We start from the raw sequence: 27,581 nt of genomic DNA, 5'->3' as shown, positions 1-27,581 counted from the left end.
TGCGAGCCCGGTACTTCCCAGTCACGAATGGTATGCGCGTTATCAGTGTGACGCAGCATTCTCGACAGGAAAGTAGCCAGAGCCGAGTTTTCAAGAAAGGAAACGCCAGCAAGGCAGATGGCGATTATTGTTGTGGGACAAATACGCACCCCAAAGGGTGCAACCGTTGTATGAGTGTATTAGAAGATTTACACCCTTTAGGGCGTATCTTGCCCCACGGCGATAATAGTCACCTCTCTTGTCCACATTTCCTTTCTTTAACGCGGCGAGCCCGGTAGTTTCCAGTAACGAACGGCATGCGCGTTATAAGCATGACAGCATTCCCAACAGGAAAGTAACGAGCGCAGCGTTTTCAAGAAAGGAAATGCGGGCACACTCTACACTCTAAGAACAGTTTACACACTTTGGAGTGCCCCTTCTGCCACACAATGGTAATCGTCATCTGCATTGATGCGATTCCTTTCTTTAACGCCGCGAGCCCGGTACTTTCCAGTAACGAACGGCATATGCGTCTTATCAGCATGATAGCATTTCCTGTCGGCAATGCTATCCTGTCGGCATTTCCTGTTTCCTGTCGGCAATACTATCATGCTGATAACGCGCGTGCCGTTCGTTACTGGAAAGTACCGGGCTCGCAGCGTTAAAGAAAGGAAACGCATCAAGGCAGATGATGATTATCGTTGTGTGGCAGAAGGGGCACTCCAAAGGGTGTAAACTGTTCTTAGAGTGTGTATGCTGCAAAAGCCGAAAATACGTCATGTTCGTGATGTAAAAAAAAGCGAACTGTTTTTTAATTTGCACAAAACAGACTTTCTAGTGCCATAAAACTTGTACAAGTATAGGCATACTTTTTTAATTATAGAGCTTTTTTTTTTAGTTTTGCCATTTCCTAGGGCGTCCTTGGGTACTTTTTCACCAGCCACATTGACAGCGACATTAGCTATGGCTTGTTTAAAAACATGCGTAAAAGAAAATGATGTTTCCTCCATGTATCTCGCCGTGTTTGTTGGTTCTTCATTCTATGCTGTGGCTCTCGTCTTGTTTTTGTGAAATGAACATGTGCTCGCGGGCAGTGCGTGTGACCCACAGCCCGTAGCCCCGGCATTTCGGCATTTGTGGAAACGCAGTGTCGCTGTCATGGGGTAATGATTTCACGCACTTGGTCTTTGCAACAGGCGCGGTACGAAATATGCCCAAAGGCAGCATAAAAATGGTTAACTTTTGGGGTTGGTACAGTGTTTTCGGGTTTTCTTTTTTTTCTCTTGTCAGTGCTGCCCTGACTGATGTATTCTCGGAGCTTGTCTACTAGTGCTGGCAAAATGTGCACTAGCACCCGAGTGATTTTTGAATCGTTCGCTAAAGCGCTGCTTTTCATGAATGGAACACATTTTTCGAGTTCTGTTTAATAGGAGCTTGTTGTGTAGTATTTTGTGTACCTGTAAAAATGAAAAACGCGACTGCACAAATATGCATAACTTTCTTTAAAGCAGTGGCACACATATGTCAAATATTGCGGCTCGTCTGCTACGGCTGTTTTCTGTACATCTGCACGTGCTTGCGAGAAGTGGATAAAGTCTTCAGAAAAGTCGGGATTTGTTGTAGAAGTGCGACGCCGCATGGAGGAAGATGAGGGGTAAGAAATAGTGCTACAAATAATGATAGTACGGTGATGGCAGCTGGTAGGGCTCAGGTATTTGGTGGTAGAAGCCTGAATGGCAGCTACTGAGCTTATCTTCTTACACTGCGGACTGCGCAGGGTGTAAATTGCAGTGACTGTAAGCTGTAGAACACGTAAGCTCTGCACAGGAACTGAATTTTGTGGCCACAGCTGCGCCAGTGGGGAGAAAAACTGTTGCGAAGAGACAGGAACACCTGGCTCATATCAACCGGAAGTGGACAAGTCATGTCTCCGTATGACATATCCAAGATGCGGCCATAGCCTTGGCTGCATGGAATAAATATTGACGGCTAATGCTATGGCTTGATAGGAGGGTATGCACACAGCAAATAACTCGCCTTGGAAAACTCGCATTGATTACATAATGCCAGTTGTACAGTGCCGTCCACTGCGTAGAGCGCGCGACCGACCGTCTTTGCTCTGCAAGACAACACCTGGCAGCAATTGCTGGATCCAAGATAGTGCATGCATGCCCAGGATGCATGCCCAGGAGCATGCATGGCCTAGCAGACATGCAGAACTGCTTTTGATGAGGGGCTACATTGAAAAGTGGCTTTGTTTACCCTAATCTACATTCGGTCAGAGGGCACTTGTGGCGAGGCAAATGCCATAGAATGAAGCGTATGGGTTAATAATGTGCACCAGTTCTTTCACAACAAATGAAGTGCGCTCACAAACTGTTTGAGATAACAGAGTCGCTTACGAACATTACCTCTGGGTAAATGCAACATGTGCATGTTTGCATGTTTATTAGGCTGCGCATGCTCCAGGGCATGTTATCTCGAACCCAACAGCCGTCACCACGTGTCATCCTGCAGAGCAAAGCCGGCCATTCGTGTGCTCTACACAGCAGTGGACAGCACTGTGCGTTAGGTTGCCTTTACAGAAATCTTTCTCAGGCTCATCTCTCAAGATGCATAAAGCATTGGTCTTAATTAAACTTAAATATGCAGCAGCTCATGGGATTCTGGTCTCTAATCACTCGTTGCAGATGTAAAAGTGGTACAACACCGTGCATCACGTTTAATTCATTCCAACTACCATTACACCGCAAGTGTATCTGCGCCACACAGGCAAAAAAAATGGCATTCATTCATTACTGCCTTAAGTTGACAAACTAAATTTTTTTTGTGAAGCTGCCACATGTCCAAATTTAATGACATTTGACACTATGATGTCAATGACACTATTAACGAGAAAGATTAAAGTACTAAATAAAAGATAAATAAGCGTTTACAAGTTCTTTCTGCCGCCATGAATAGTGAAAGGTAAAAACACACATGTTATCGTGCCATTAGCTCGAGTTTTTTTTTCCTGTCTTTTACAACGTTGCAATTCACCGTAGAAACTTCAGTCATTGCATGTCAAATATGAAGACCCAAAGCGAATTTGCACCTGTCCCATTGAAGCTGTTCCAATGCTGACCTGAGGAGTTTGGCGAGTACAACTCCTGACAGGGGTGTTGTAGTGGCTAGTTGTGTAGAAGTTATTTTTTACAAGATAGAAGCTGTTAATAATGCTTCAATTATACTCCAGTGCACTAGCTAAGGCGCTGAGAATACCCATTTCTTAGTCAAATGAGTTATGGCAAATGCATTAGATAACAAATGATATTAAGTTCATCCATATGTCATCACACAAGTGGCATTAAAATTTAAGGCATTAATTAGTTGATGTCATTTTCTGTGACTGTGTGCCACAGGTATTACCCTTTCTTTACCCAGCCTTTCTCATTGTACAATAGTTTTCTACCTTTGTTTATTTCATAAGATTTATTATAACAACTGATTCCTTAAGGATAGGCTACTAACAAAATTATCCTACGCTTGAACATGCATTAATCACGTATGATGATGATCATTGATCACCATCATAAATTAGGTATTCCACTTTCGAACAGTGAATGTTATCATAACTCGTCCATTCACAGTCAATATTTATATTGGAATCAGCCTTCCACACAGTATGAGAACAAAGAAAAACTGCACAAAAAAGGACAGGACAGAGAAAGAACCACACCACACGACTGTCGTGTGGTTCTTTCTCTGTCCTGTCCTTTTTTTGCGCAGTTTTTCTTTGTTCTCATAATGTCATACCAACTAGCCCCTCACCGTACGCTTCTAGACTTCCACACGGTGTTGTCACAATTAGGGACAGTAATGCTTTTAGAAGTGCACCGTAAACCTGGTTTGTAATTAACTACGCAACTGTTGCATCATTCTTGTTATGATTGCCAGTTTCATTGTATTGGTTTTGTTGTTGTGGCTGCTGTATTGTATTTATTAGCATTGTAAATACTCTCTTCTCTAATACCCTAAGGGCTGTGAGGGTGAATGAATAAATAAGAAAATATGTTTACTAATTGAAGCTCATTTTGATATAGTGTGCTGACAAACTTGTGTGAGAAAGCATTGTGTAGAATACAATATACTCTCTGTGCCTAGGTAGTACTCTTAGGTACAGCAAGAATTTCATTTCATTTATTTCTAAAAGTGCTCAAGAACAGCTCCTTGCGTTAGTATTTGAGCACTTGTGCTACATAAAGGACAGAAAACCTGAAAGAAAGTGGTACAAGATGCAACAAGAAATTGAATTAAATCAAAGACAGAAGTCAGATAAAGAGCAAATGCAAGAGCTGAAAATGTCAATATCATAACTCAAGGCATTTTGTGGGGTTACAAGACCTGTTATAATGAGAAGAAAGGCGGTTAACCAACGGGCCCAATTTTTATTGTTCATATCGTAAGAAGCCAACGAACAAGGACACCAAGAACAACATAGGGGAAGTTACTTGTACTTGCTAATTGAATTAATGAAATGATAAATTAATGGCAAGGAAAGTGGATGAGAAAGACTTGCTACAGGCGGGGAACAATCCCATGTCCTTGCATTATGCGTGCGGTGCATCACATGCGTAATGTTTGTCTGTGGTGTGCAGGCGCCTCCGAACTAACGTTCGTAGGCCAGTTCCAGCTGAGCCAAGCACCTGTACAGGTCCACAGCAGGATACAACGGCATCGCCTAAATCACATCTGGCAGCTGCTGCTACCATTTCTGCTGAAAGCACAGTGCCATTCATAACCAAGTATGTTTACTTGACAAAAACTTGTCACTTAATATGGCAATCATGAAATGTGCATTTTATTGGTGCACGGTGGCTATTGCAGCTGTACTACAGCACTCTGAATGTGTGTTCTTGTGCATTTGGACTTGGGTCCATGTTGTGGAACACCTGATTGCTAATATTAATACCAGGACCAATAATAATAATAATAATAATAATAATAATAATAATAATAATAATAATAATAATAATAATAATAATAATAATAATAATACCACAATATTGCTGCTTTTGGTCACATTTAGCTGAGCAGGTAATGTAGTAAGTAGCACATTTGACTGGTAGCTTATTAGTGTAACAATCGCTGCCTAGAGAAGTGACTCATTCATAAGTAGTAGATGCTTATGTGGGGTAACGAAATTAGGAGATTTGGAGGTGTGGGATGTACAAGGGCTGTCACATAAGTCCTCAGCCTTACACAAAAAATGCTTGCGCATAGTCCCTAATTTTTCTAGAGTAGACACGACTTTCAAAAGTCATGACACAATAACTATCACATGCGTGGCGCACAAATTTTTTTTTTGCAAGTGCTGGTAGGTGATGGTGCATGCAGCCCAATAAATATGAAGTTGAAATCATATTCAGTTGTTGAATTTTCATCCCTGTAAAGTGTTACTCCAGCCGGTGTCCATCAAGATATGGTGGAGACGTTAGTAGCGAACATGCTCTTTAGCACACTAAACTGGGCTGTTTAAGCGAGTGGACGAGCATTGAATAGTACCCATGCTTTAGCAGGCCAGCCAAAATCGACTTGCAAGATAAGGTCACCTGTGTGCAAGATCATATAATGGCAGATATGCGGCTCAACAGTGGACAATTGTGTAGCTGACACGAGTAAAGAATATTGCAGTACTGTGCATCCTCACCAATGCACTTGTGTGACCCAGGTTTCTCCTAACTGTCTTGCTCACTCACATGGGTGCACCACTTCTGTCCTGAAAGTGAATTGCAGTTGAAGCATTGAAACAGCCTTTGTTTTCAACACCCCGAAAAGCTTTCTCTTCCATCAGCAGGCAAAATTATGGCTATCGTCTTCTGGGATTTCGAAGGCCCGTTGCCTGTGGGTCTTTTGTAGAAAGTGCAGACCCATGCCAGAGAATACAATGCTGCCCTGATTTATTTTCCTTTGAGACACCATCGAGCCTAATGATTCATGCTTTGGAAAGGGGTCAATCTCTTCCAAGACGTATCTTCGTATCATGCCTCTGTGGCAATTGCTGCCATCCATTCCTGCGGCTTGCCTGTGCATCAACACCTGTCATACTCGCCGGATCTCTCCTTGTCAGGTTTCACATCCCAGAGTTGAAAGAATGCTGTGGGGGTAATTTTTCTCGTTATGTCATTCAAGCCGCTACCTTCTCTTTAGAGGGCCGACGTCCAAAACTTATTCTGCACATATCCAAGCACTGTAAAATTGCTGGTTGAACTGTGTGGACAATTGAAAGGGACTGCATTTGAAAGTAACACATGATTAGCTACATCAGCTGCTTCCCTCTGGCTGGTGTTGAGAACTTTTTTGACAAACTTTTTTGACAATCCTCATGCAAACCAGAAATAATGGGTGATCTGTGAGTGAGGCTTTCGTCCTTGTGATGAGGGCAGTGCATGGACACGAATGCAGTGGGTTGGTGAAAGGACAAAGATGACCAAGAGCCAAGCATAAGGGCCCATGGCTCAAGAAAACAAATAAAAAAGGAACCAATTGCTGGAAACCGTGAAGCTCAGAAGAGACCAATCGCTGTGAGCTACGAAGCTTCATGGAGACCAACCTGGAAGACACAATGCTCTGAAGAAACAAAGGCAAACCGTGTGGATGGAAGGCTGAGTTGCAAAAAGTCTCGTAGGAAGAAGGTTGGGCACTGGCTTGGGTGTTGTTTGGGTGTTGGGTGTCATTGTTTGTGAAGCAGGTTCTTTGTTTTGCAACGGGTCACTGAAGCCTAACTTCAGACTACCCAAATCAGGACAAAGCCATTTGCACAAAGGTCGCACAAAACGTTTAATATACACAACGTTAAAAAACTAGATAACTAAGACTTAATAAAACAGCTAAAGGCAAGACATGTTTGAATGCACATTCACAGGAGACAAACATATTTAACAGTATGCAAGAAAGTTCTAGCAGAACTCGGAACGAGTCAGACGTTCGGGTCTGGGTGTAATCCCCGTCGTTGTTTGCTACATCTTATTGTGGTGCTGGAACCCGGGAACGAACCAGAGCATTCGGCGATGAAGCGTCCATTGCAAAAAGTTTACTTTCTTGAATCCGGCAGCCTTTAGCAATTTTGTCAGCCGCGTGAGTGTGTTGTAAGTAAAGAAGCTGCGCCGAGCACGAGCAGTGGCCACTGATGCAGCTCACACAGTTGTGGCCATGATGACGAACGAGTCAGACGTCCGGGGTCGCGTGTTTCTATTTACGCCCAAGCCCAGCGCTCGATCGCTGCGCCGCCATGCGCCGCCCGCACGTACTACATCTCTAGGTACTTTTTCGCCGAAGCGCCATGGTACGCGCCCTAGATGTATTGGGTTTTGCGTCCCTGGCTGTGCCAGGGCGCGCAGTGTGTTCGGGCCAGCCCGCATGCGCAGAGTTTAGGCGGCGTAGGTAAATTTTAATTCTGAATGCTTAAGCAATTGTATGCTTACCCAAAGAGAAAACCGTCCCTTCGTCCGTCCCGTAATAAGACGACCGCTTTCGATATAGCGGCCGCAGTAGCGAACGAATTTGCCTTTGCGCTGCCTTCCGCTTCAACGGAAATGAAGCGGCGAAAACACAGGGCTGGCGTTGCTCTCAGTTAACGCCTCATTCTGCAACTTTCGCAGATCGCTTTGAAGTTAAGCGGACCCGCGGCTTTTCAAGACTATGTAAGCGGCAAGAACACAGCGCGCGAAGCTATGAGCTGTTGGCACTGTTTTGTGGGTATCGCAGATCGCTTTCAAGCTGCGTCCCACGCGGCATTGACATAAGCCGCCGCCTGAGTACGTTCATGGCTCAATAATAAAGAATTTTAGGGCGTCCAGTATTCCGTCAAGCGCGGGCGGTTTGCCAGGTGAACGGAGGCGTAAACGTCAGCAGGCCAGATTGGTGGCGCCAGCTGTTGGCGCAAAGCTCAACCACACAAACACGGAGCCAATTGCTATATTCTGCTTATCTGCTGGTGTAAATTTTGCACAGCAGCGTAATCGCGTGGACAATTATGCCACTGCCAAAAATTTGCACCGGCACCGAAGCAGAATATAGTAGCTTACTGCAATTTTAGCTCTGTGTTTGTCTGGTTGAGCTCTACGTCACCAAGGCGGCTGCATCGCGCCGGCCGCTCGCGTTGCTCCCGCCCATCCGGCAATCCGCCCAAACCACCCTGGTGTCACCAATCCAATGGTGTCACGCGGATGAATAATCCGCTGAAGAGCGATAACGGCTTATAAAATGATCGGAACGGTCATCAGCGCACCTCGGGCCTCCACCTGCAGTACTTTAATTGCTTGCGTCATCAATGCTCCTTGCGCCGCCGTCGGCACTAGTTCGTGTCGCCACTGAGCTGTCGTTAGTAATGGCCTAATCAAGTTGGTAATGACACCGGGCTGCGCGGTCTGCGAGATTTTTTGTTGTTGTTGTTGCTCCTGGTCGTTTAATATGCGTCATGTATGGCGCCAGCGCACTGCTATTGTTTCTGCTGGAAGAGAGATAGTGATGTCAATAAGGAAGCTTGAGCGCAGCGATGATGTGACTCGTGGTGCGAGAAACCCTCCATGCCCCACGATTATCCCAGCTTTTGTAGATCGAAGCGCCTCGCACACCACAACCAACTTCTTATCACATCCCTTTATCCCCTTATCCAAACTGAAAAATTTCGTCCAGTGTTGCGTCAGCGTCCGCACGCAACTCTTATTTCGAGGCAGCCTATAGGCAGCTTGTTTTGAAACACCTATTTTCTCTTAGCGACAGCTGGGTGAGCAGATTGTGCGCCCAGGCACAACATCTCCCTAGGCCCACCAAGTATCTACAAGGATATAGGGCGCTCACCGTGACGCTTTGGGGAAGAAGTACCTAGAGATGTAGTACGTGCGGGCGGCGCATGGCGGCGCAGCGATCGAGCGCTGGGCTTGGGCGTAAATAGAAACACGCGTCCGGGTCCAGGTCTAATCCTCGTTGTTGTTTGCTACACCCATCTCATGGTGAATGTCAAGGTTAATGCAATTAGCATTGAAGCAATGCAGGGACATGCTGTATTGCCACTGCAGAGATGCGCATGAGGCGTGTATGCAGCTGGGTTCCTCTCTTGCGCTTCCCACTCAGCATGCTGTGCCATCTAGTGGTGCTGTGGTGAAGTCCACGTGTGAGGTGTGTGTGATTATATATTCGGACAAGATTATCTGATTATATATAATGCGGGTTTGATTCTGCCTAATCCTCGATAAATTGATTATTATTTTTTTTTGTCTTGAAAAGTGGCACATACTTGGGAACCCAAGTTAGCGGGAAAGACGTTAATTGAAAAGCGGCGCATACCCAGTGACACACACCCAGTCACCCAAGTTTTTCTGACGGTTGGTTTCGAACCCTGTTCCTTCTGCACAGCAGTCCAATGTTATGCCCATTTGATCATGAACTACCCAATTACCCAAGTTGACGGGAAAAGGGTTAGATGGAAAGTTTGCTGAAAGTGCGTGAAGTTCCCAAATATTGCTAATTTCATTAAATGCCAATGGCAAAATGCAGTTTAGTCAAGACTTAACCGTGGAATGGCCTTGTGGTTAGGTGATAAACAAAGCAAAGCAATCATGGGCTTACCCTAGCAGTGGTGAGGTAGAGCACAGAGTCGGAGATGGCTGAAACACAGTTGTTCCAAGTTGGCCAAAAGAAAACAGGCCCTCGGAAACATCGGGAACCTCGAATCTGAAGTGTCAAGAGAAAGAGGCGTCCTGGCCTGGCAGCTGTTTACATGCTCAGGCCCGCACCCAGACGCCTTGCATTTTTTCCACGGGTGCAGGAGTCCACAGGCCTTGTGGTAGTATGCCGTGGCCTGGCAAAGTCGTGAAGCCTTCTTTCGTAGGAAGGCTTTGGTCAATCCTTCACTGGTTGCCCTAGTGAGGAGTAGTCCTAACGGCGCAGGTCTGAGTCCCGATAGCACATCTTCAGTGCGTGGTTTGATGGCTGACCTTCCTATGTGGCTTCCTGCAATTCCACCTTTAACCAACGTGAATTGCCTTTTTTCTTTTCTTGGCATGTCATGGTCCTCCAGGTTGGCCTTCTCCGAGTTTTGCGGTTTCCAGCGATTGGTTTCCTTTTCATTTGTTTTTTGTACCGTGTGATCTCACACTTAGCTTTTGGCCATCATCTTTATTTTGTACTTTTCACCAACCACTGCACTTGAGTTTGTACACTTCACTCATGTCAGTCCTGCAGTGGATATAAGTCGGCAGATATTAATTATACAGGTTGCACTGAAAGCTATTGTTGCATTGTCAGTGTGGTGAAGTGCAGTGAAATATCAACACAGTGAATATCTGTTCCAAGAGCAAGAACTGTGTGCTCTTCTGCTATTTGTCAGGTTATAACCACACATGCTTATAGCCATTATAACCACTATAGATGCAGCTAGTAGCAGTCAGATTTAATAGAAACAGAAAGGTGACAACGGTGTGTGAAACAACCTGTTAACTTATGGCCTTTCATCAAGTGTACCAGCTCTTTGTAGGATACACTGTTGAATTGTTGAAGCTGTGCATCACTGCACATGTCACAGAAGACATCCTGAGAGAAAATTAAAAAAAAAGATATGTGTATCCTGTGCATGTTTGGAATTGATGTAAGCTAAGCTGTTTGCTTTCATTGACAGTAATTAGCGGTGATATTGACGGTAAATGGTAAACTTCTTCAGTGTTTAGTGCAATGTGAGATTGAGGAGTTGATGTTAAACGTTACCTTGCATGCACCACTGCTGTTTTTCTGCCTAGTAAACAGAACACACAGGGGGACGTGTTTGCTTGAGGCATTGTTGTGCACAATATTTCATAACCTCTGATATGGTTGAGCATTGTCATTGGCTCACATGGCAATGACATTGTGGCACAGTTATTAAATTTGAATTGGATTATGGGGCTGGTACGTGCCAAAACCACAATCGGATTATGAGGCACGCTGCAGTGGCGGACTCCAGATTAATTTTGACACCGTGATGTTCTTTAACGTGTCCCAAAATCTAAGTACACTAGCGTTCTTGTATTTTGCCCCTGTCGAAATTGGCTGCTGCAGTTGGGCTCAAACCCGCAACCTGGAGCAACACCATAGCTGCAAAGCTACCACGGCGAGCACAAAAGTGTTCATTTGACGTGCGGCCGCTTTAGTAGTGTTGCTTATATGCTACGGTGCTTTAATGTAGGTGTGCGTCTGCATTCCGTGCATCAGTTTGTTTGACAAATTTGCACGATCTTTATTTTTCAGAAATACAGAAACGTACCATACCGTACCTTAAACTTAAGTTTATCCAGTTTGTCCACAACCGCTATCATGTAGTGATATTGCTTCCTTGCCTTCCTACATTGCTTTTTTTTGCTCTCCCCCATGTATGGGAGCTGCAAGCAAAGAGTGGCAAGGCTTTTATTCACTCGTTTTGTGAATGCGTCAGTTCTATCCATTCTTCGCCTCCCCTTCCTACCTTCTCATTCTATTTACCTTCCCTCTGGACTTTTGCACATTAGTACAAATGTAAGTGCTGCAGTTTCTGCAATGGTTTTGAGAGGTGTTACGAATAATTACAGCCATCAAGAAGGTATTGTATATGTCATCGCCCCGGGCACTCCAGAGGGCATTGTAGCGATATGATGGAAAGGTACAGAGTTTCACGTGTCACCTTTTCACTCCGCCATGTATATGCATGCTCTGATACACCCCTCGGTGCACCGTGAAAGACAGCAGCAGCAGTTAAAAAGTCGATGAGGCAAAGAAAGCTTCGCTTAAAAAAAAATTGCACTTTGGAGAACATGGTTGGGCACTGCGCACTAACAATATGGGCTTGTGCGAGATGTTGTCTGGTTTGTGGATATAGCTCACCTTTTCACTCGAAACACTTGCCACCTGTACCTCGACTAGGGGTGCTGTATGGGTACAATATGCCAACTAAGGGTACCATATGCTAACATATTGTTCCTAAGAAAGGGAATGGTAAAGAACTGCCAAATTTGCAGGTCATTAACTTGCTATCTGTGTTGATAGCTTTAACAAAAAATGACTTTAGCTAGAGTGCAGCAGCATCCAAATCAACACAGTGAATTGCAATTCTCGTTTTTGGATGCTCAACAGTAGATCGCTGCCAATTACCATTTCATACCTGGTTTACGATACCGATTGCAACAAAGCTTATTCAGCAACATAAATGCAGCTTGCTAGACACATTGCAAAAATGACTTCGAATTACTATAAACAACTATTCCGATAACACAGTGTTTAATACTATTTTGTCTCTACTGCACAGTGATCTCCAAACCAGGACCCGTAAATTGGATCGAGGCACTGCTTCAGGTCTACAATTGAATACACCAGCCTCTCCTGGCCCATTTCCTGCAGGCCTGGAGACCACAAGAACCACACACACAGCCCATTTGGCACTCTCGTATGTTTTCTCATTTAAAGATCTTTATTCATTACAGCGATCACAAGATGTGCATTTTGGCAGTGCATTTTTGTCGCTGGAATCATGTTCACAGCTTCTTCTAGCCCTTCACCTTGTATATGCTGTTAAAAGTGCTTAATTGAGAACATCAGGTATGATGCTTCTTATGTGGGACAGCTCGCTGGAGCACCAGACGTGACCGAAGAAAATTGTTGGCAGGCAGGTGTTGTTCCAGTCTGTTGACTCACTAGAGCAGAAACATTGGAGAATGCTTGTGGCACACTCGGGTACCATGATGGATGATGTGTTGTGGCAAAGTACTGCCAGAAGCGACTAATTGCTGATGTGTTTTCACGAGGTTGTATTTAAGCCTCCCAGTTATGGCAGCTTCACTTTGACAGATTGACTACAAAATTGCTTACCTGCAGAGATTTTAATCGGACTCTTCACTGCAGCTTTCTTTTTAGCCTACTGTGCAGCTTTGGCATATTTGAAAGGATACATAAGGGAAATAGTTGGCCTTGACTGATAAACTGCACTTCTCAGACAGACAAATGTTGGCAGGAGTTAATCTTTTATAAGCAAAAAAAGCAAAAAATTTCAGGCAGATGGCCACCTTCAAGTTCCTGTAGCAGTCACATGTGCCATCATGACTTTTGGCAGTGTCTGCGCAGGACTAGTTGGCTGCTTAACAAGATTTGATTACATTCTAAAGGAACAAAAGACAACCAAGTTGGTCAACTTGGTGACCCACAGCAACCGATAAACGCAGCAGGGAAAATGGGGCATGAGGAAAGGATACACAAACATGTTTCTGACTTCAAACAATGTCTATTGGCATAATACAGGCAGTGTAACATATACAAGCATTCACTAAAGAAAATAGAAGGCAACTCGAAGGCATTGTCATATATTTGGTGGGTAGTCAAGCCACTGTCTGAAGGACAGATGCTATGTGGTGTGGCACACAGAATTCAAAATGGATAAACATGCAGTCTTGAGTGATAAGAGCACAATTGAAAAAGCACTAATGCACAAACTACCTAGCTTTCAAAAATTATCTATTTCTTTCACCAACTGCATATTGTGTGTAGCTAACACTGCTATGGACCTTTTCCCAATTCAGCTATGTTCATGTGCGTACCCATGCTTTCAGCTGCAGCCAAGCTATGCTGCTATTACCACAGGGTGTGTGTGCAAAGTGAGTGTGTGATTCCTTGCACAATCTGTGACAAATTTTCTGAACTTGAGCGACTGAACAATATATTTGCATGTGTTTTGGGCAATAATATTGGTTAATGAACCACTTGAGCAGTTCGTGGGAAAGATTACATGCAGTTTTGTCAATGGAAACGACTCCGTGAGCTAATGCTCAAGCGATAGGGTCAGTGTTTGCGATAGGCCTCATGCGGGACATTTGCTGTGCTGTCGATTGCATAAACTGGCATGGAATGTTGGACGTGTTGTACTGGTGTGGCATGCACGGTCAAGTTCCAAAAAATATGCCATGTTACTAGTGAGCCATCAAGCGATTCTTGCTGAGCGAGGCAAACTTGTGTTCTGGTAGCAGCATGGCAACAGTGTTGTAAACATTCGAGTTGCAGTTGCTGCCCTACAACTGATTTGGCAGTCTCGGCACTGTTTGAATCTACCGGTATGTATACAACAGGGTTTTTACTATTGGCTGACGAAGGCTTTTCCACATGCGTTGCGAAAGTAGATGTGTGTGATTACAAGGGGACAAAAAAAAAGGAGGCATATCACCACACAGTCCATTTGAATGCATTGCACAAGACCAAAGCGACACACTTGCTGTGTCATATTATACACAACTTAAAGTCCCCTCCCCCCATTTTCTTTCTGCAGGCGAACGAAGCTTTACACGCCTGAGAAAATGTGTTTCGTCCCCTTCTCTTTTGCCACACCGTACACGTGCAGAACTTTTCACGTTGCTTGTTCATCTTGACTGAGGTGGGTTAACACGTGTATGTTAACTGCCTCCTTTGCGTTGAGCTACTCCAAACGACGAGCGAGTTTATTCTGAAGAAAGTTTCTTCTGTGACACATTTGATGGTCACTGTTAGATTTGGAGTCGGGCCTCTAGGACGAACGGATGAACTTGGGGTGACAGGACTTAGGCGAGCAGGATTTATTTACATTATTTGCGGTTGAACATGGGATACATTTACACAGTCTATGCGTGGCTCCCAAATGGACAATGCAAGACGAAGCATACAGCAAACGAGCTCACAGCTCACGAGTACATTGACAAGCACAGAGCACGACGACGAGCACACTCTAGCAGCTGACAATCGCTGCTTATAAGCACTCTATTCGACATCCTCATTCGACGTCATCGCAGACTACACGCCTTTTTGGAGGAGGAGGGCTCACACACACGTGCTGCACAGGTTTCAGTGCCGCACAGGTTTCAGTGCTCTCTCTGAGGGCCGACGACCTTTGCAGCGCAGTCGTCGTGGTATCCATTGTCCTGCGTCCCCGTAGTCAGGTGGTCACGCCCAAACCCAGCCAGCGCCTCTAAATTCCAGAGCTGCCGTAGTCCGCCATTCTCCAAAGGAAGTTCACGATTGGTTAGCGCTGTCCTCGCTGGTTCTCTGAAGGGCGCCCCCACCCGGGATCGATCGGCACACCTGCAGCGGGCAGAAATAATGTGCACTTTGCCAGCTTGGCAGGCCATTCCTAACAGCTCCTCCGTGGCTCGGAAAATCTCGACTGGCCAGTGCTGTCAACCGCTGGGCAGGAAGAGAATGGCTGGCGAGCAAGAAGATGGGTTTGCTCTCTGCAATCCCTGCGCACTTGGAATGCCTGCAACCATCTCACAACGACCGGCACAGAAGAGTTGATCCCGGCAACACAATGCCGCTCAGCGTGCAAATGCCCGGAATCAGCTGTTAACCCACCAGGCTCCCTATCAAAATTTCAGTGCAAGCCACTCAACTGGGAACTCCAAATTCCCCACCCCAACGCCCCCACCCCGGATCAATCGACGCACCGCAGCGGGCTGAAATAACTTGCACGTTGCCAGCTTGGCAGGCCATTCCTAACATCACGCACATCTTCAGTACTTGGATCAAAGTATTAGCCAGGCTGTCCAAGAATAAATGCCGATGCGTCTATATTGCTAGTTTGCGTAACAATATAATCTCTGTTTGTCATCTCATATAATCTCTGTAAATCCCATAGCTAAAGAAGGCAACATGTGCTGGTACAACTAAGAAACCTCCATCTTCCTTAACGTCACCACTGTCATTGTCTTACACGAACATTCGCAGCCTACTAAAGAAGCGTGCCTCATTGAGTGCCTATTTGGAATATGGCGATCCCGATATTGTAGCTTGAATTGAAACTTGGTTGCACACTGACATCACTAATGAAGAACTTCCTCACACTAAGAAATATAACATTTACAGGCATAACCATAGTGGGAAGAGGGGGGGAGGTGTTCTGATTGCTATAAAAAGCTGCATTTAATTGTTGCTTGTTGACACAAATTTCACTGCTGAAGTAGTCTGGGTCACATGCGCAACCGCTTCTGCCCGTGCTCTAGTGGGTACTTGTTATTGGCTGCCCAACGCTGACCACTCGCTTCTTAATGCACTGCGTGAAAGCATATCCTTTGCTACTCAACAATGTTCGGCGGCTATTGTTTATCTCTTGGGCAACCTTAATTTTACACTAATTGATTGGCCAAATGTGTCATCATCCTGCCGCTTCTCTGCTGAATTCATTAGCTTAACACTAGATTACAACCTAAACCAGATAGTTGATCGACACAGCCACGCTCCCGACATCTTAGATTTAGTATTCACTACCGAAACTGATACCGCCTGGCTTATTGCTTACGTTGATGACTTGAGTGATCAGAAATCTCTTCAATTAAACATCAATATTCCAGTAACTTCCTATGGGGCTAACACTAAAAGCATTAGAGATTACAATGGGGCTGACTACAACAAAACTAATGCTAAATTAGCAATTTTTTTCACTGAAGAATTTCGGCTATACCTTAACTGAAGATTGGTAAATGACAGCTGGGAACTTTTTAAGCAAAAATTAACAGCACTGGTAGAAAATTATGTGCCGAAAATCTAAATAGCAAGTGACAAGTCTAATCCTTGGTTTACAAAACACCTTCGAACATTAAGAAACAGGAAGAAGCGTCTGTTTAGGGCAGCCAGAAGGGACAATCAAGCCTCATCTTGGGTGGCATACAGTGATTTTCTAAAATCTTGCTGCACAGAGCTGTGCACAGCCAAAGACAAATATTTTTCATGTGGCCTGCTGCCTCTCCTAATCAACAACCCCAGAAAATTCTGGCAAGTTATATCAGCAGATACCACTGTCCGCAATGTTGTGCTACATGATGATAATCAGCGTCTGACGCTGATTGTCTAGTAGCGTTTAACAATTTATTCACATCAGTTTTTACACAGGAAGACTGTTCCACTGTTCCCATAGTCCCTGACTTTGAATATCCTTTTATAGAACCAATAGAAGTTACAGCAGCTGGCTTTTCGTGTTTAATAAATAATCTCAAATTATTCACATCTTCCAGTATTGATAATATTAACTCAAAAATACTTTAAAAAATACCGTTAAAATTTTAAGCCAGATTTTGTGCCATATCCTTAAGCAATCCTTGTCATCTGGCGAACTACCCTTGGACTGGAAAATCACTAAGGTTATCCTTGCATTCAAGCGGAATAACAAGTACTCTTCACAAAATTACCATCCCATCTCCTTAACATGCATCTGCTGTAAACTACTGGAACATATGATAGCATCGCATATCTGTTGCCATATAGAATCAAACGACTTCTTTTATTTTAACCAGCATGAATTCAGAAAAGGCATATCTTGTGACACTCAGTTGCTCGAATTTACAACAGAATTACACTCCAGCATGAATAACAAACAGCAAACTGACTATGTCATAATATTTTTTAAAAGAATTTGATCGTGTCGCTCATTGTCACCTCATCGCAAAATTACCCACCTTCCGACTGGATTCATTAACTTTATCTTGGCTCTGAAACTTTCTGTCATTCTGGTAGCAGTTCACAATCGTTAATAATCACGCATCACTTCCTTCTGACATTATCTCTGATATACCGAAGGGCAGTGTCCTTGATCCACTAATTTTCATTAATAACCTTCTACAAAACGTATCACCCCAGATAAGGCTTTTTGCAGATGATTGCATTCTATACCATACGATAACATCTGGCGACCATTTATTATCACAGAATGACCTTAACCTTGTCAGTTTCTGGTGCACTACATGGCAGATGACCCTTAACTCGGACAAATGTGAATTTATGTCTTTCTTGCAAAAGTGTTCTAACTCCCACTTTTCTTGCATCATAAATAACACCATTGCCCCTCTGACATCGTCCTGTATATACATTGGCGTTGAACTTACAAATCTTTCCTGGAATACACACATAACAGCTACCTGCGCAAAAGCTTCAAAAACTCTGGGTTATCTCCGACGGAACTTGTGTAAATCTCCTGCTACAGTTTGTAAATTGGCATACCAAACTTTTGCTCACCCACAATTAGAACTTGCTTCATCAGTACGGTCTCCACATCAAAATTATTTTGTTTTTATGCTAGAATTCGTTCAGAATAGAGCAGCACGCTTCATCAGAAATAACTATGACAGAACTTCAGGGGAAAACAGGGGAAAGGCGGGAGATGGAAATTCAAGACGATGAGCAAAACGAGAACAAGGTGAAAGCAAGAGCCAACGTTTCAACAAGTGGACTTGTCACCTTGTTCTTGTTTTACGACAGAGCTTGCAGCGTAACAAAGAGTGAAGCAGATATTTTGCTCCAGCTACTTGAAACTTGTCGCACGATAAGTCTTCTTTGCCTTTGCCATATATACGTTGGTGGAAATTGTTCTCATGTGTTGCCTCTAAAAGCACCAGCCTGCATGTCATGTCGCTTTATCAATAGCCACAGTTTCACGCACATCTTTGGCAATACAATGTCAATTAACGCATCAGCACTGCAACATGTCATAACAGTATGGCACAGTCTTCCTGATAACATTGAATGCTTAATAAATTGTGGCGCCTTTCATGAAAAATTGCAAAGCTTCTTGTAGTAACATTGTATAAGGATATTTTTTGACCTGCTTTCCTTCCCTGTTATTTGTACTTGTATTATCTTAATGTTAATGTGTCTTAATGTATTATTGTGATTACGCTGCCTCAAGCTTACCCTGGACAAACATATTTGAACTTTGTTTTTTTTTATCCTGTGACTACCTGTAATATTTATATTGATTACTCCTGTAGAAACACTTACATTGTATCCCCCATACTCATTGCCCTTAAATGGGCCTTTAAGGTATCTTAAATAAATAAATAAATAAATAAATAAATAAATAAATAAATAAATAAATAAATAAATGATGCTTTCCTGCATGTCAAATTCAGCACGTTACCTTCTTGTTCGTAAATGGAAAAGGTGTTATTGCTACACACGAGCAAACGTGCGCATGCTAAAACAGGGAGGAGGAGGAGGAGCTACTTCAACAAAACAAGCGAGAAAAAAAGTGCAGGATGTCACAAAAGACTTGGTCACTGCATAATGTTAGATACAGGACCTTTTCCTGAGCCTACTTCGCGTTCACCCGACCACATCGAATCGCAACACAGCTAATTAAGGAGCGCAGAAGCACGGATACCACATTCCCGAGGCGCGGCACGTGCAAACAAGTTGCCGTACCCAACCTCGTATGCCGCAGGTGGAGCTATTCACTGCTTGATTCTTCGCGAAAGTGAAGCGAGAGCCTGGCACTGTTGCAGGCAAAGTGGGTCCCAAAGCAAGACGGCTGTAATGCACCGTGAAAACCTGGCAGCGTCGCCCCCCATCCGCCTATTGTGACGGCGCATTGCAAGTCAGCAAGGCAAGACCACAGGGAGAAGTAAGCCCTCGGACAATTGGGGACCACGCAGCGACCCTCTCCGCCGAGTGTGACACCATCGCACGGGCGCCTGCCATTGGCCGAAAATGGCGTCACCTGAGCGGGCTCTCCCATTGGCCGAACGTGACGTGTCTTTGAGACACCGAAGGGCTTAAAAGACGCAGACCGGGAGCAGCAGAGAGCATTCCTAGAGCATTCCTTGATTCATCTCTTTCGAGCTTCATGCCATGGGCCGCAGCGTCCAAGTTGCTGCCGGCCCGTAATGACTTTAAGACTGTTAATTGACTCTCACTGTAAATAATGTAAATCAACCTTCCAAGTTTTCATTCTAAAGTCCTCCTCAACTCTTACAACTGGTTGCCAGCGGTGGGATCACCTCCAAATGCAACAACTGGTGGCAGCGCTACGGATCAACCTTCGTCGAGAGAAATCCTGAGGAAACCGGAACAGCGAAAAAGAGCCTTCGTCCAAAGGAGTCCCGAGGAACTTGGAACAGGGAAGAAGAGAGAGCCTTCGTACAAAGTAGTCCTGAGGAACTGGGAGTAGTGAAGAAGAGCGAGCCTTCGACCCAGGGAGTCCTGAGGAACCGGGAACAGCGGACCAATGAACCGGATGGCAGGGTGCTGCAACCGTAAGTGAGCGCGTGGTTTTTTTCCTTTTGATTCGCCAGACTTCAAATGTTGTGTGTTCATTTTAATAGTTCTAGGAATCGGGAATTTGTTGCAATGTGTGTTTGCACAAATTAATTAGGAAAACAGTTCTAACCACCAGTCGGGGCAGCTGCCATGGATCTCAGAAGGTTGACGAGGTTGGACTTGTTGTTGGTGTGCGACGATTTGGGAGTTGAGGCAGATGAACAGATGAAAACGCCATCTATCATAAAGGCGATTAAAGATAGTGGCAATGATGATAAAAGCATTGAGCTTGCTTGGGAGGTGATACAAGAACCACGGGAGCGTGAGCGTCGTGAACGTGAGCGTGAGTGTCGTGAACGTGAGCGTGAGCGTCGTGAACATAAGAATGAGCGTAAGCCTCAAGAACGCGAGAATGAACGTGAACGTGAGTATCAAGAATGTGAGCATGAGCAAAAGCATGAGAATTAGATAGCCGCATTGGAAAAACAGATACAATATTTTCAGCAGTTAAAGGAACAAAGACAACATTTGTCTGAAAATTCTGTAGGCGGTACAGGGCACAAGAATGAGCAAGTATCTAGCGGATTTTCGCCCAAAGCCGACGAAAGAGGTATTGCCTGTGAGCTTAGTGGCACCTTCATAGGTGAATGGAAAAGGCTAGCTGCTAACGATGCCTTAGTGGCAACAGAGGCCAATAAAGGCCAGAGTGAGAGCGACGAGGTGCTGTGCCAACAGAGGACTGTAGAGACAGCTAGGCCAACTGCGAACAAATTGGCACAGTTACCACGCGTGTGCGTCGCATCTCATGGTATCGAGGTCGTTAGCGAAGTACAGGGTACTGCTGACCCGAAAGACGCGAGCACCCATGTCAAGTCAGATCTGCGTGCCGAACTGAAGTGCCAGCTGGACGGTGCAGTTGAGGGTAGTTCTCAGGATTGCGAGCTACGTAGCTCAAGAGAAGACAACTGCATTGTTCAGGGACCGGTGCAGCTCTCCGCCAGTCTAGACAGCCTAGATAGGGATGATTCAGTTATTAATCATTCGGACTGTGCGCGTGAGACAGCGATCGATACTGACGGGCTGTGTGCCGATGCACAGCATGAGCTGGGCAATGCAGTAGAGGGCAGTTCGCAAGAGTGCGAGTTGCATAACTTGAGTAAAGCCTACTGCATTGTTCAAGAGTCGGTTGAGCTGTCCGCCAGTTGAGGCAGAGAGAGTGTTGATTTAAATGAAAATCAATCGGACTGTGCGGGTAAGAAACCGATCCGGGCCGATGAGAGGTGTAACGGCCAGCACGAGGCACGAGAAGCTGGCATGAAAGAGAATTCCAAGAGAAAGCGCCGCAGAAAGAAGCGCCGTAATGATCGGAATGTGGTGGCTAATGTAGCGAAGCCAAAAACGGCGACGGGCGCGAAGAAGGGTGCGGTCGTCGTTGATGATATTGACCCTTCCAAAATATTCGAGCCACCGGTCAAATAGAGACCGAGAAGCATGTTCTGCACGGACGCGGAAAAAGGGCACGGGGCAGTTAAATTCCTCGTCGTTCCGTCGTTCTTTTCGAAGCTCAGCGTGTAGTACAAAGAAGCACAAGGTGGCAAGACGAGACCAGGTGGGGAGTAGCGACGCGGTCAGTTGAGGTCGTGATGAAAGCGGAGCGCCAGGACACAAATTGGCAGGGGACTGTAATGTCTTGGGGGTGCTGATAGTGAGTCAGCCCTTTTGTTGTTCCTCGGTAGCCAGAGTAGCTTTCGGACCGCGACCACCTCGAGTACGGCTCAAAAGTATGAGTCAGACGTAAACGTTTGGAAAGGGAGGCCAAGAGCGCTTCCGTAGAAATGAAGTGTTTTGCTTTTTATTTTGAGCACTCTGATAACTTTCGCGATTTAAGTTTCTTTCAATATGTAAGGTATGAGTTCTGTTTATGTTTTGTTTGAGAAGCTCGAGATTTGAAAGACGCGTTTTTTTGTAAACATGTATCGCGAGGTGTTCATTAATAAGTAGATAGGCTTTCTTTTTTTTGTGTGTGATTAACCTGAGTGTCAAGGTTATCGGTGAGAAGCCTATCGTAGCGCGCGTGTTTTAGTTAACCTTCTTTCTTTTATAAGCGTTTTTTAAAAAAATTTTCTGAGGTTAACCGCGTAGGTTTTCAGTAAGTGCATCATTCGCACCGTGAAGTGTTCTCAGTTCCATTAGCGCGTGTCCTGTGTGGACGGAAGGAAGCAGATTTATGACTGGGTTGCTCGTTTGTGTTGAGGGCAGCCGTTTTCTGACTTATCTAATAAGCATGCGTGGAACGAGTTATTAGGAGACACATTTTTTTAAGGTTTCTGCGGAGTGCTTAAGCCCCGCAAGTTTAATTGCTCGCGTAAGTTACGTGCCCTGTAGGGACTAAAGGAAGAAACGTGAGTAAGCGTAATAAAAAGTTTGCCTACGACGCAGATAGGTTTTCTGATTAGTGACCACAAGGCTAGCGCGCTTGTGATTACGTACTTGTGAAGTTGACCAGACTGTTCAGTGGCACCAATACGTGCGATAAGTACGCCACTGCGTTAGGGTTGGAAACATGCTGTTCGTGTAGTTAGGCCACTTAAGTTATGTTCGACTGTTTTCATTGTTTGTTTGCAACGGCAACGACCCATTGTTTTGCTACAACAATGACACTCTGGTCTTGTCAGCATTCGGGGAGAAATGGATAGCGATTTGGAAAGGTGGTTGGAACTGCTTTGTCAAAATTGGGGAAATAAAAGATCAGGGTTCATTTTGACTGAGTAATAACCTGGCGAGTCAGGGGTGAAGAGCCTGCGCACACGTGTTGCAGCGCTGTGTTGTTTTGTTTGTTTGACGTACATTCTCCAGGGCCCAGAATCCCGAAGTTCGTCAAACGAGGCTCGACACCAGTACTCTGCAGGTTCTTTCAGCGTTCCTCATGGCCAGCGAATTGATTTCACCGGCCATTCCGAACTTCCGGGGCGAGGACGAGCTGTTAGATGCGGTACCTTTTCCTGAGCCTACTTCAAGTTCACCAGACCACATCGAATCGCAACACAGCTAATTAAGGAGCGCAGTTGCACGGATACCACATTCCCGAGGCGCGGCACGTGCAAACAAGTTGGCGTCCCCCACCTCGTATGCCGCAGGTGGAGCTTTTCACTGCTTGACTCTTCCCAAAAGTGAAGCGAGAGCCTGGCACTGTTGCAGGCAAAGTGGGTCCCAAAGCAAGACGGCTGTAATGCACCGTGAAAACCTGGCAGCGTCGCCCCCATCCGCCTATTGTGATGGCGCATTGCAAGTCAGCAAGGCAAGACCGCAGGGAGAAGTAAGCCCTCGGACAATTGGGGGACCAAGCAGCAACCCTCTCCGCCGGGTGTGACACCATTGCACGGGTGCCGACCATTGGCCGAAAATGACGACACACGAGCGGGCTCGCCGATTGGCCGAAAATAGCGTCACCTGAGCGGGCTCTCCCATTGGCCGAACGTGACGTGTATTCGAGACACCGAAGGGCTTAAAAGACACAGATCGGGAGCAGCAGAGAGCATTCCTAGAGCATTCCTTGATTCATTTCTTTTGAGCTTCTTGCCACGGCCCGCAGCATCCGAGTTGCTGCCGGCCTGTAATGACTTTAAGACTGTTAATTGACTCTCACTGTAAATAATGTAAATCAACCTTCCAAGTTTTTCATCCCGACATCCTCCTCAACTCTTACAAATGAGGTGAGAAGGGATGGGGGTGTTCGCTTCTTGCCTGCCAAATTTTGTTTAAGGGGAGACAGCCATTAGGGTTGTTTACTGGAAAAAGGTCCACTGTCAGGTCTGGCGGGGGCAGAATGCAAAAATGCTTGTGTAGTGCACTTTGTGTGCATGTTAAAGATCCTCTGGTGGTCACAATAAATTGGAGTCCCAGGGCCACTACGGCATTCCTCATGCCCACTGTGCAGTTTTGGGACATTAATACCCTCCCATTTTTATTTATTAAATTGTCATCCCTTGTTTCAGGCACCTGCCATGGTCAGACTGGCAGCTGCCAGACCGTGAAGCAATGAGAAAGTTTTAACTGCTTTTATTGACTCCAAAACCATGTGCAGTTGGGCATTTGTGGCATTAGCACTGCATGTTCCACTTTTTTCTAGTTACACGTAATTGTGAAGTACACAGAAGCGATTTTAAATACACATTCTGAAAATGCTTTGGCAGCAAGGTCATTCTTATATTTTGCTTACTTGTTCTAGATACTGAGTACCCATGTGATAAACCTCTGTTCTTTTTTACTTATGTTTTCTCTTGTGTGCCATTGTAGGGTGAACAAGCAGCATGGTACTCCCGACGTGGGCCCTGTTCCAATGTGCATCATGCAACAACGCAAGAGTATCACAAACGAACAGTTGGTTTCAAAGTTAAGAAGCAAGCACAGGCACCGTGGCTGTGATGCGGTTATGGCCATTAATGAAGCAGGTTCCCAGTTTCGTCTGCCAGGGTTTCCCAGAAGCGACGCACTCGATATCTTAAATCTTGGGCTTCCATTCCTTCTGGCGCCGCAGCAAGCCAATGAAAAATTGTCATTAAAGAAAGGAGATGAAGTCTTGTCCTTTGGAAAGACAAATGTAAAGCAACAGGACATCATTTCATCGGAGGTGCATGCATCGGCTGCTGAAAATAAAGGTTCCACCACTTCTGTGGACCCTCACCTCTACACAGGGCATAAAAAAAATGGAAAGCCACATAGTTACAGTCCTCAATTTTCAAGGGTTCAGGAAGCCTTAACAACAAAGGTTTGTGCAGCTTTGCCTTGTGACACTGTGATCGTTGCTCCTGTGTGCAATCTTGTTGTTGAACTGGACAAGCTAACCGCAGAGGAAATCTCTGCCTTCACTTCTCATCGGCGTCCATCACCTGTCCACAACAGAATGGCACAGAGATCCAAAGATGTTGGATGCTGCTCGCAAGTGACAGAACGGCCAGCGCCAGTGCACGCTGCCCGTACCTCTGGCCCTGGGCAATCCCAGAAACAGCCCTTGGTCCATTCACGTCGATTGCAAGATACTGCTGACTTCAAAAGCGATGCAACGGACATAGAAGAACCTGCACTTCACCAGCAGCCCCGGCAAAATGATTCCCAGCTGTCTGACCAAGATGAGCATTCGCCATCGCTGCTTGAATCGATGCTAAGTGGATGTCAGAAAACACTGCCAAGCACATTGCAAAAATCCTCTGATGTCACGTTTAAGAAGTGCATAAGTGTCAGATTTTCAAATATTGTGCAAAAGAAAACTGCTGACTTGCCTACAGACAAACATTTGCTACCAGCTCCTACCGAGTCTGAAAAGACTTCGCAAGTGCCATGCCGTGAGCCATCACTCCTAGGTGTCGGAAATTTGGTAGAGCCTCGATTGTCCGAGGCCAGAGGCTCGGGCTCGCAGGATTCACCGGGTGGTGCTGAAAGGCACATCATTCGGTCAGTCAGTCCCGACACTCTGCCGCCGCTGAAGAAGCGCAGGGTGCGGTTCACAGCTCTGCAAGAAGAGGCACTCGTATACGGTGTTATGAAGTATGGCCAAGGAAGCTGGAAGGAAATCAGGGACGATGGCTGGTTCGACGGGCGCCACACAACCGATCTCCACGACAAGTATAGGAATTTGGAAAAGTATGGCCATCTTCCAAATGTCAAGAGACGAGTGAAGGACATGCTGAATGCTGGAGTGAATCCCCTGAAGAAACTGCGTGCCCTGTACAAGCAGCAGCAAGCAACGTCACCAATAGCAGTGGAGCCGCTACATGGCGAGCGAAGCTCTGTGAGCCAGCGGCAGGAGCCACGAAGAGCTTTTCTGTCAGTCAGGGGTCCCGAAAGGGCCAGTGCAGCTCCATCTTCGGACGATAACTCTCTGGAGCCATTCCAGCATCAAACAGAGGCTCGAGAGGCTACCAGCTCGCTGAAGACAGCTTGCAGCAGCGCCGACAGACCATCTGCATCAGGAGCGCGTCGCTCTGCACTGGGAAGATGGAGTTCAGATACTGAGTCAGATGAAACACAAGAAAGTGTTCCAAACACGTTCAAGCAGAAGCGGCGGAGAGTGCCCTTCACGCCGCTTGAAGAGGAGGCGCTTGTGGCTGGCGTTCTGAAGTTCGGCAAAGGGAATTGGGTGCGTATACTGAACGAAGGTGGCTTCCTTGGGAGGACAGGCACACAGTTGAGCGACAAGTATCGGAACTTGAAGCTGTATCGCCAGCTGGAGGCAGTCGAGAAGGCTGTGAAGACTAGGTGCGCTAGGGGCGAGGACCCTTTGGAAGAACTTCGCAAACTATCTGCCACTCACTGGAAGCGCTGACAGTAGGTTTTGCAGGCAAATTTATATCTTTAAAATTTTATTTGTTTTTTTTTTTAAATTGAGCTTTCATTACCTGAATAAAGGTTTTGAGACCTCACTGACGTGCGACAAGCAGCAGCCCATTGGTGTTGATTGCAGTCCGGCTGTTTATTGATTTAAATTGTATGGCAGTAATATTTGTGAACAGGGTGGTTGTTTCCTTTGAGCAGCATCATGCAGGTTCACTTTAAAGAAGTTTTCTTTTGATAACAAGAAAATCTTGGCAAGTTTATGCATCCAACATTCGATAGCCACCACCAAGTGAACATGCTTAAAGACAGTTAATTTTATCATCTGTGACGTTTCACTAGCATAATGGCTGCGCAGCTTCCATTGTTGGTGATCTGCTAAGTCTGGCTGCATATGATTTGTTCCTTGGAAAAACTGTGCTAGCTAGCGGGAAAATTCATTGCTGGACGAGAGCACAGTGTGCTCCGAGACGACGAACGAATGCGGATTAACCTTGCAGCCTCTGGGCATGTGCACTGGTAAGTAAAAAAAAGCAGTGCTTCGCATTTTCAACTTTCAATTTCTTTGTGCGAGAGGTGGGTAAAACCAATTCCTGTAGTCATTTCTTATAAGTGGAAAATAATAATTATATACTTATTGCTCTTCAAGGGTATTTCAAACGTGACTCTTGTTATTCTGTCACGTTGCTAAATTTCCTAACACAATGCAGAGCATAAAGTAAATTGACTCACCATCCCGGCCCTGTGAAAGTGGATGTCCAGCGAAGCTGTTGCAAAACCACCATTACTGAGGGGGTATGCAATGCTTAATTTGTGGTTCAAATGCTTCTTTTGAGCTTGTTTATTGAAACGTATGCTGTTCTGTGTGTTGTATGAATGATTTCAATGAATGTATGCACTGTTTGCTTCAGTTTTCTGAGCGCTTGTAGCCTCTGCCTTATGGGGGCATGAGCCATTACATTTCTGCTTGCTTATGGGGTATGAGCCATTGCTGATGGTAATAGACGCTTGTTTTGAGCATGCTCTTTATTGAAACATATGCTGTTCTGTACATTGTATGCGCAATTCCTATCAATATGTGCACTGTCCACTTCACTTTGTGAGCCATTACATTTTTGCTTGCTTAGGGGGTGTATGAGCCATTGCTGATGATGATATATGCTTGTTTTGAGCATGCTCTCTATTGAAACGTATGCTGTTCTGTACGTTGTATGCGAGATTCCTATCAATATATGCACTATTTGCTTCAC

At 45.3% G+C, this 27,581-nt stretch overlaps 1 protein-coding gene across 3 annotated transcripts; it reads left to right on the top strand.

The window, feature by feature from the left end:
* Positions 1–918: 918 nt before the first annotated feature.
* Positions 919–27,581, top strand: LOC142575247 (uncharacterized). 3 transcript variants are annotated; one of them, XM_075684433.1, is made up of 5 exons: positions 919–1,142; positions 1,491–1,633; positions 4,617–4,763; positions 12,272–12,409; positions 24,298–27,581. In XM_075684433.1, the coding sequence occupies exons 2-5, from the start codon at positions 1,617–1,619 to the stop codon at positions 26,321–26,323; spliced, it is 2,328 nt and encodes a 775-aa protein (XP_075540548.1). In that variant the 5' UTR covers positions 919–1,142; positions 1,491–1,616; the 3' UTR covers positions 26,324–27,581. The 3 variants fall into 3 exon arrangements, with proteins under 3 accessions (XP_075540548.1, XP_075540549.1, XP_075540551.1); XM_075684434.1 differs by lacking the exon at positions 1,491–1,633; XM_075684436.1 differs by lacking the exons at positions 1,491–1,633; positions 4,617–4,763.

The sequence above is a fragment of the Dermacentor variabilis genome, chromosome 3 (genome assembly GCF_050947875.1).
Source record: "Dermacentor variabilis isolate Ectoservices chromosome 3, ASM5094787v1, whole genome shotgun sequence".
NCBI classification, from domain to species: Eukaryota; Metazoa; Arthropoda; class Arachnida; order Ixodida; family Ixodidae; genus Dermacentor; species Dermacentor variabilis.
Note: the sequence above shows the minus strand (reverse complement) of the source record. Positions and strands in the feature narration are given on the sequence as shown.

Coding starts and splice junctions, on each gene's coding strand:
- LOC142575247 (XM_075684433.1), top strand. Junction 4,764..12,271: donor ACAGTGCCATTCATAACCAA/GTATGTTTACTT, acceptor TCTACTGCACAG/TGATCTCCAAACCAGGACCC. Junction 12,410..24,297: donor ACAGCCCATTTGGCACTCTC/GTATGTTTTCTC, acceptor GTGCCATTGTAG/GGTGAACAAGCAGCATGGTA.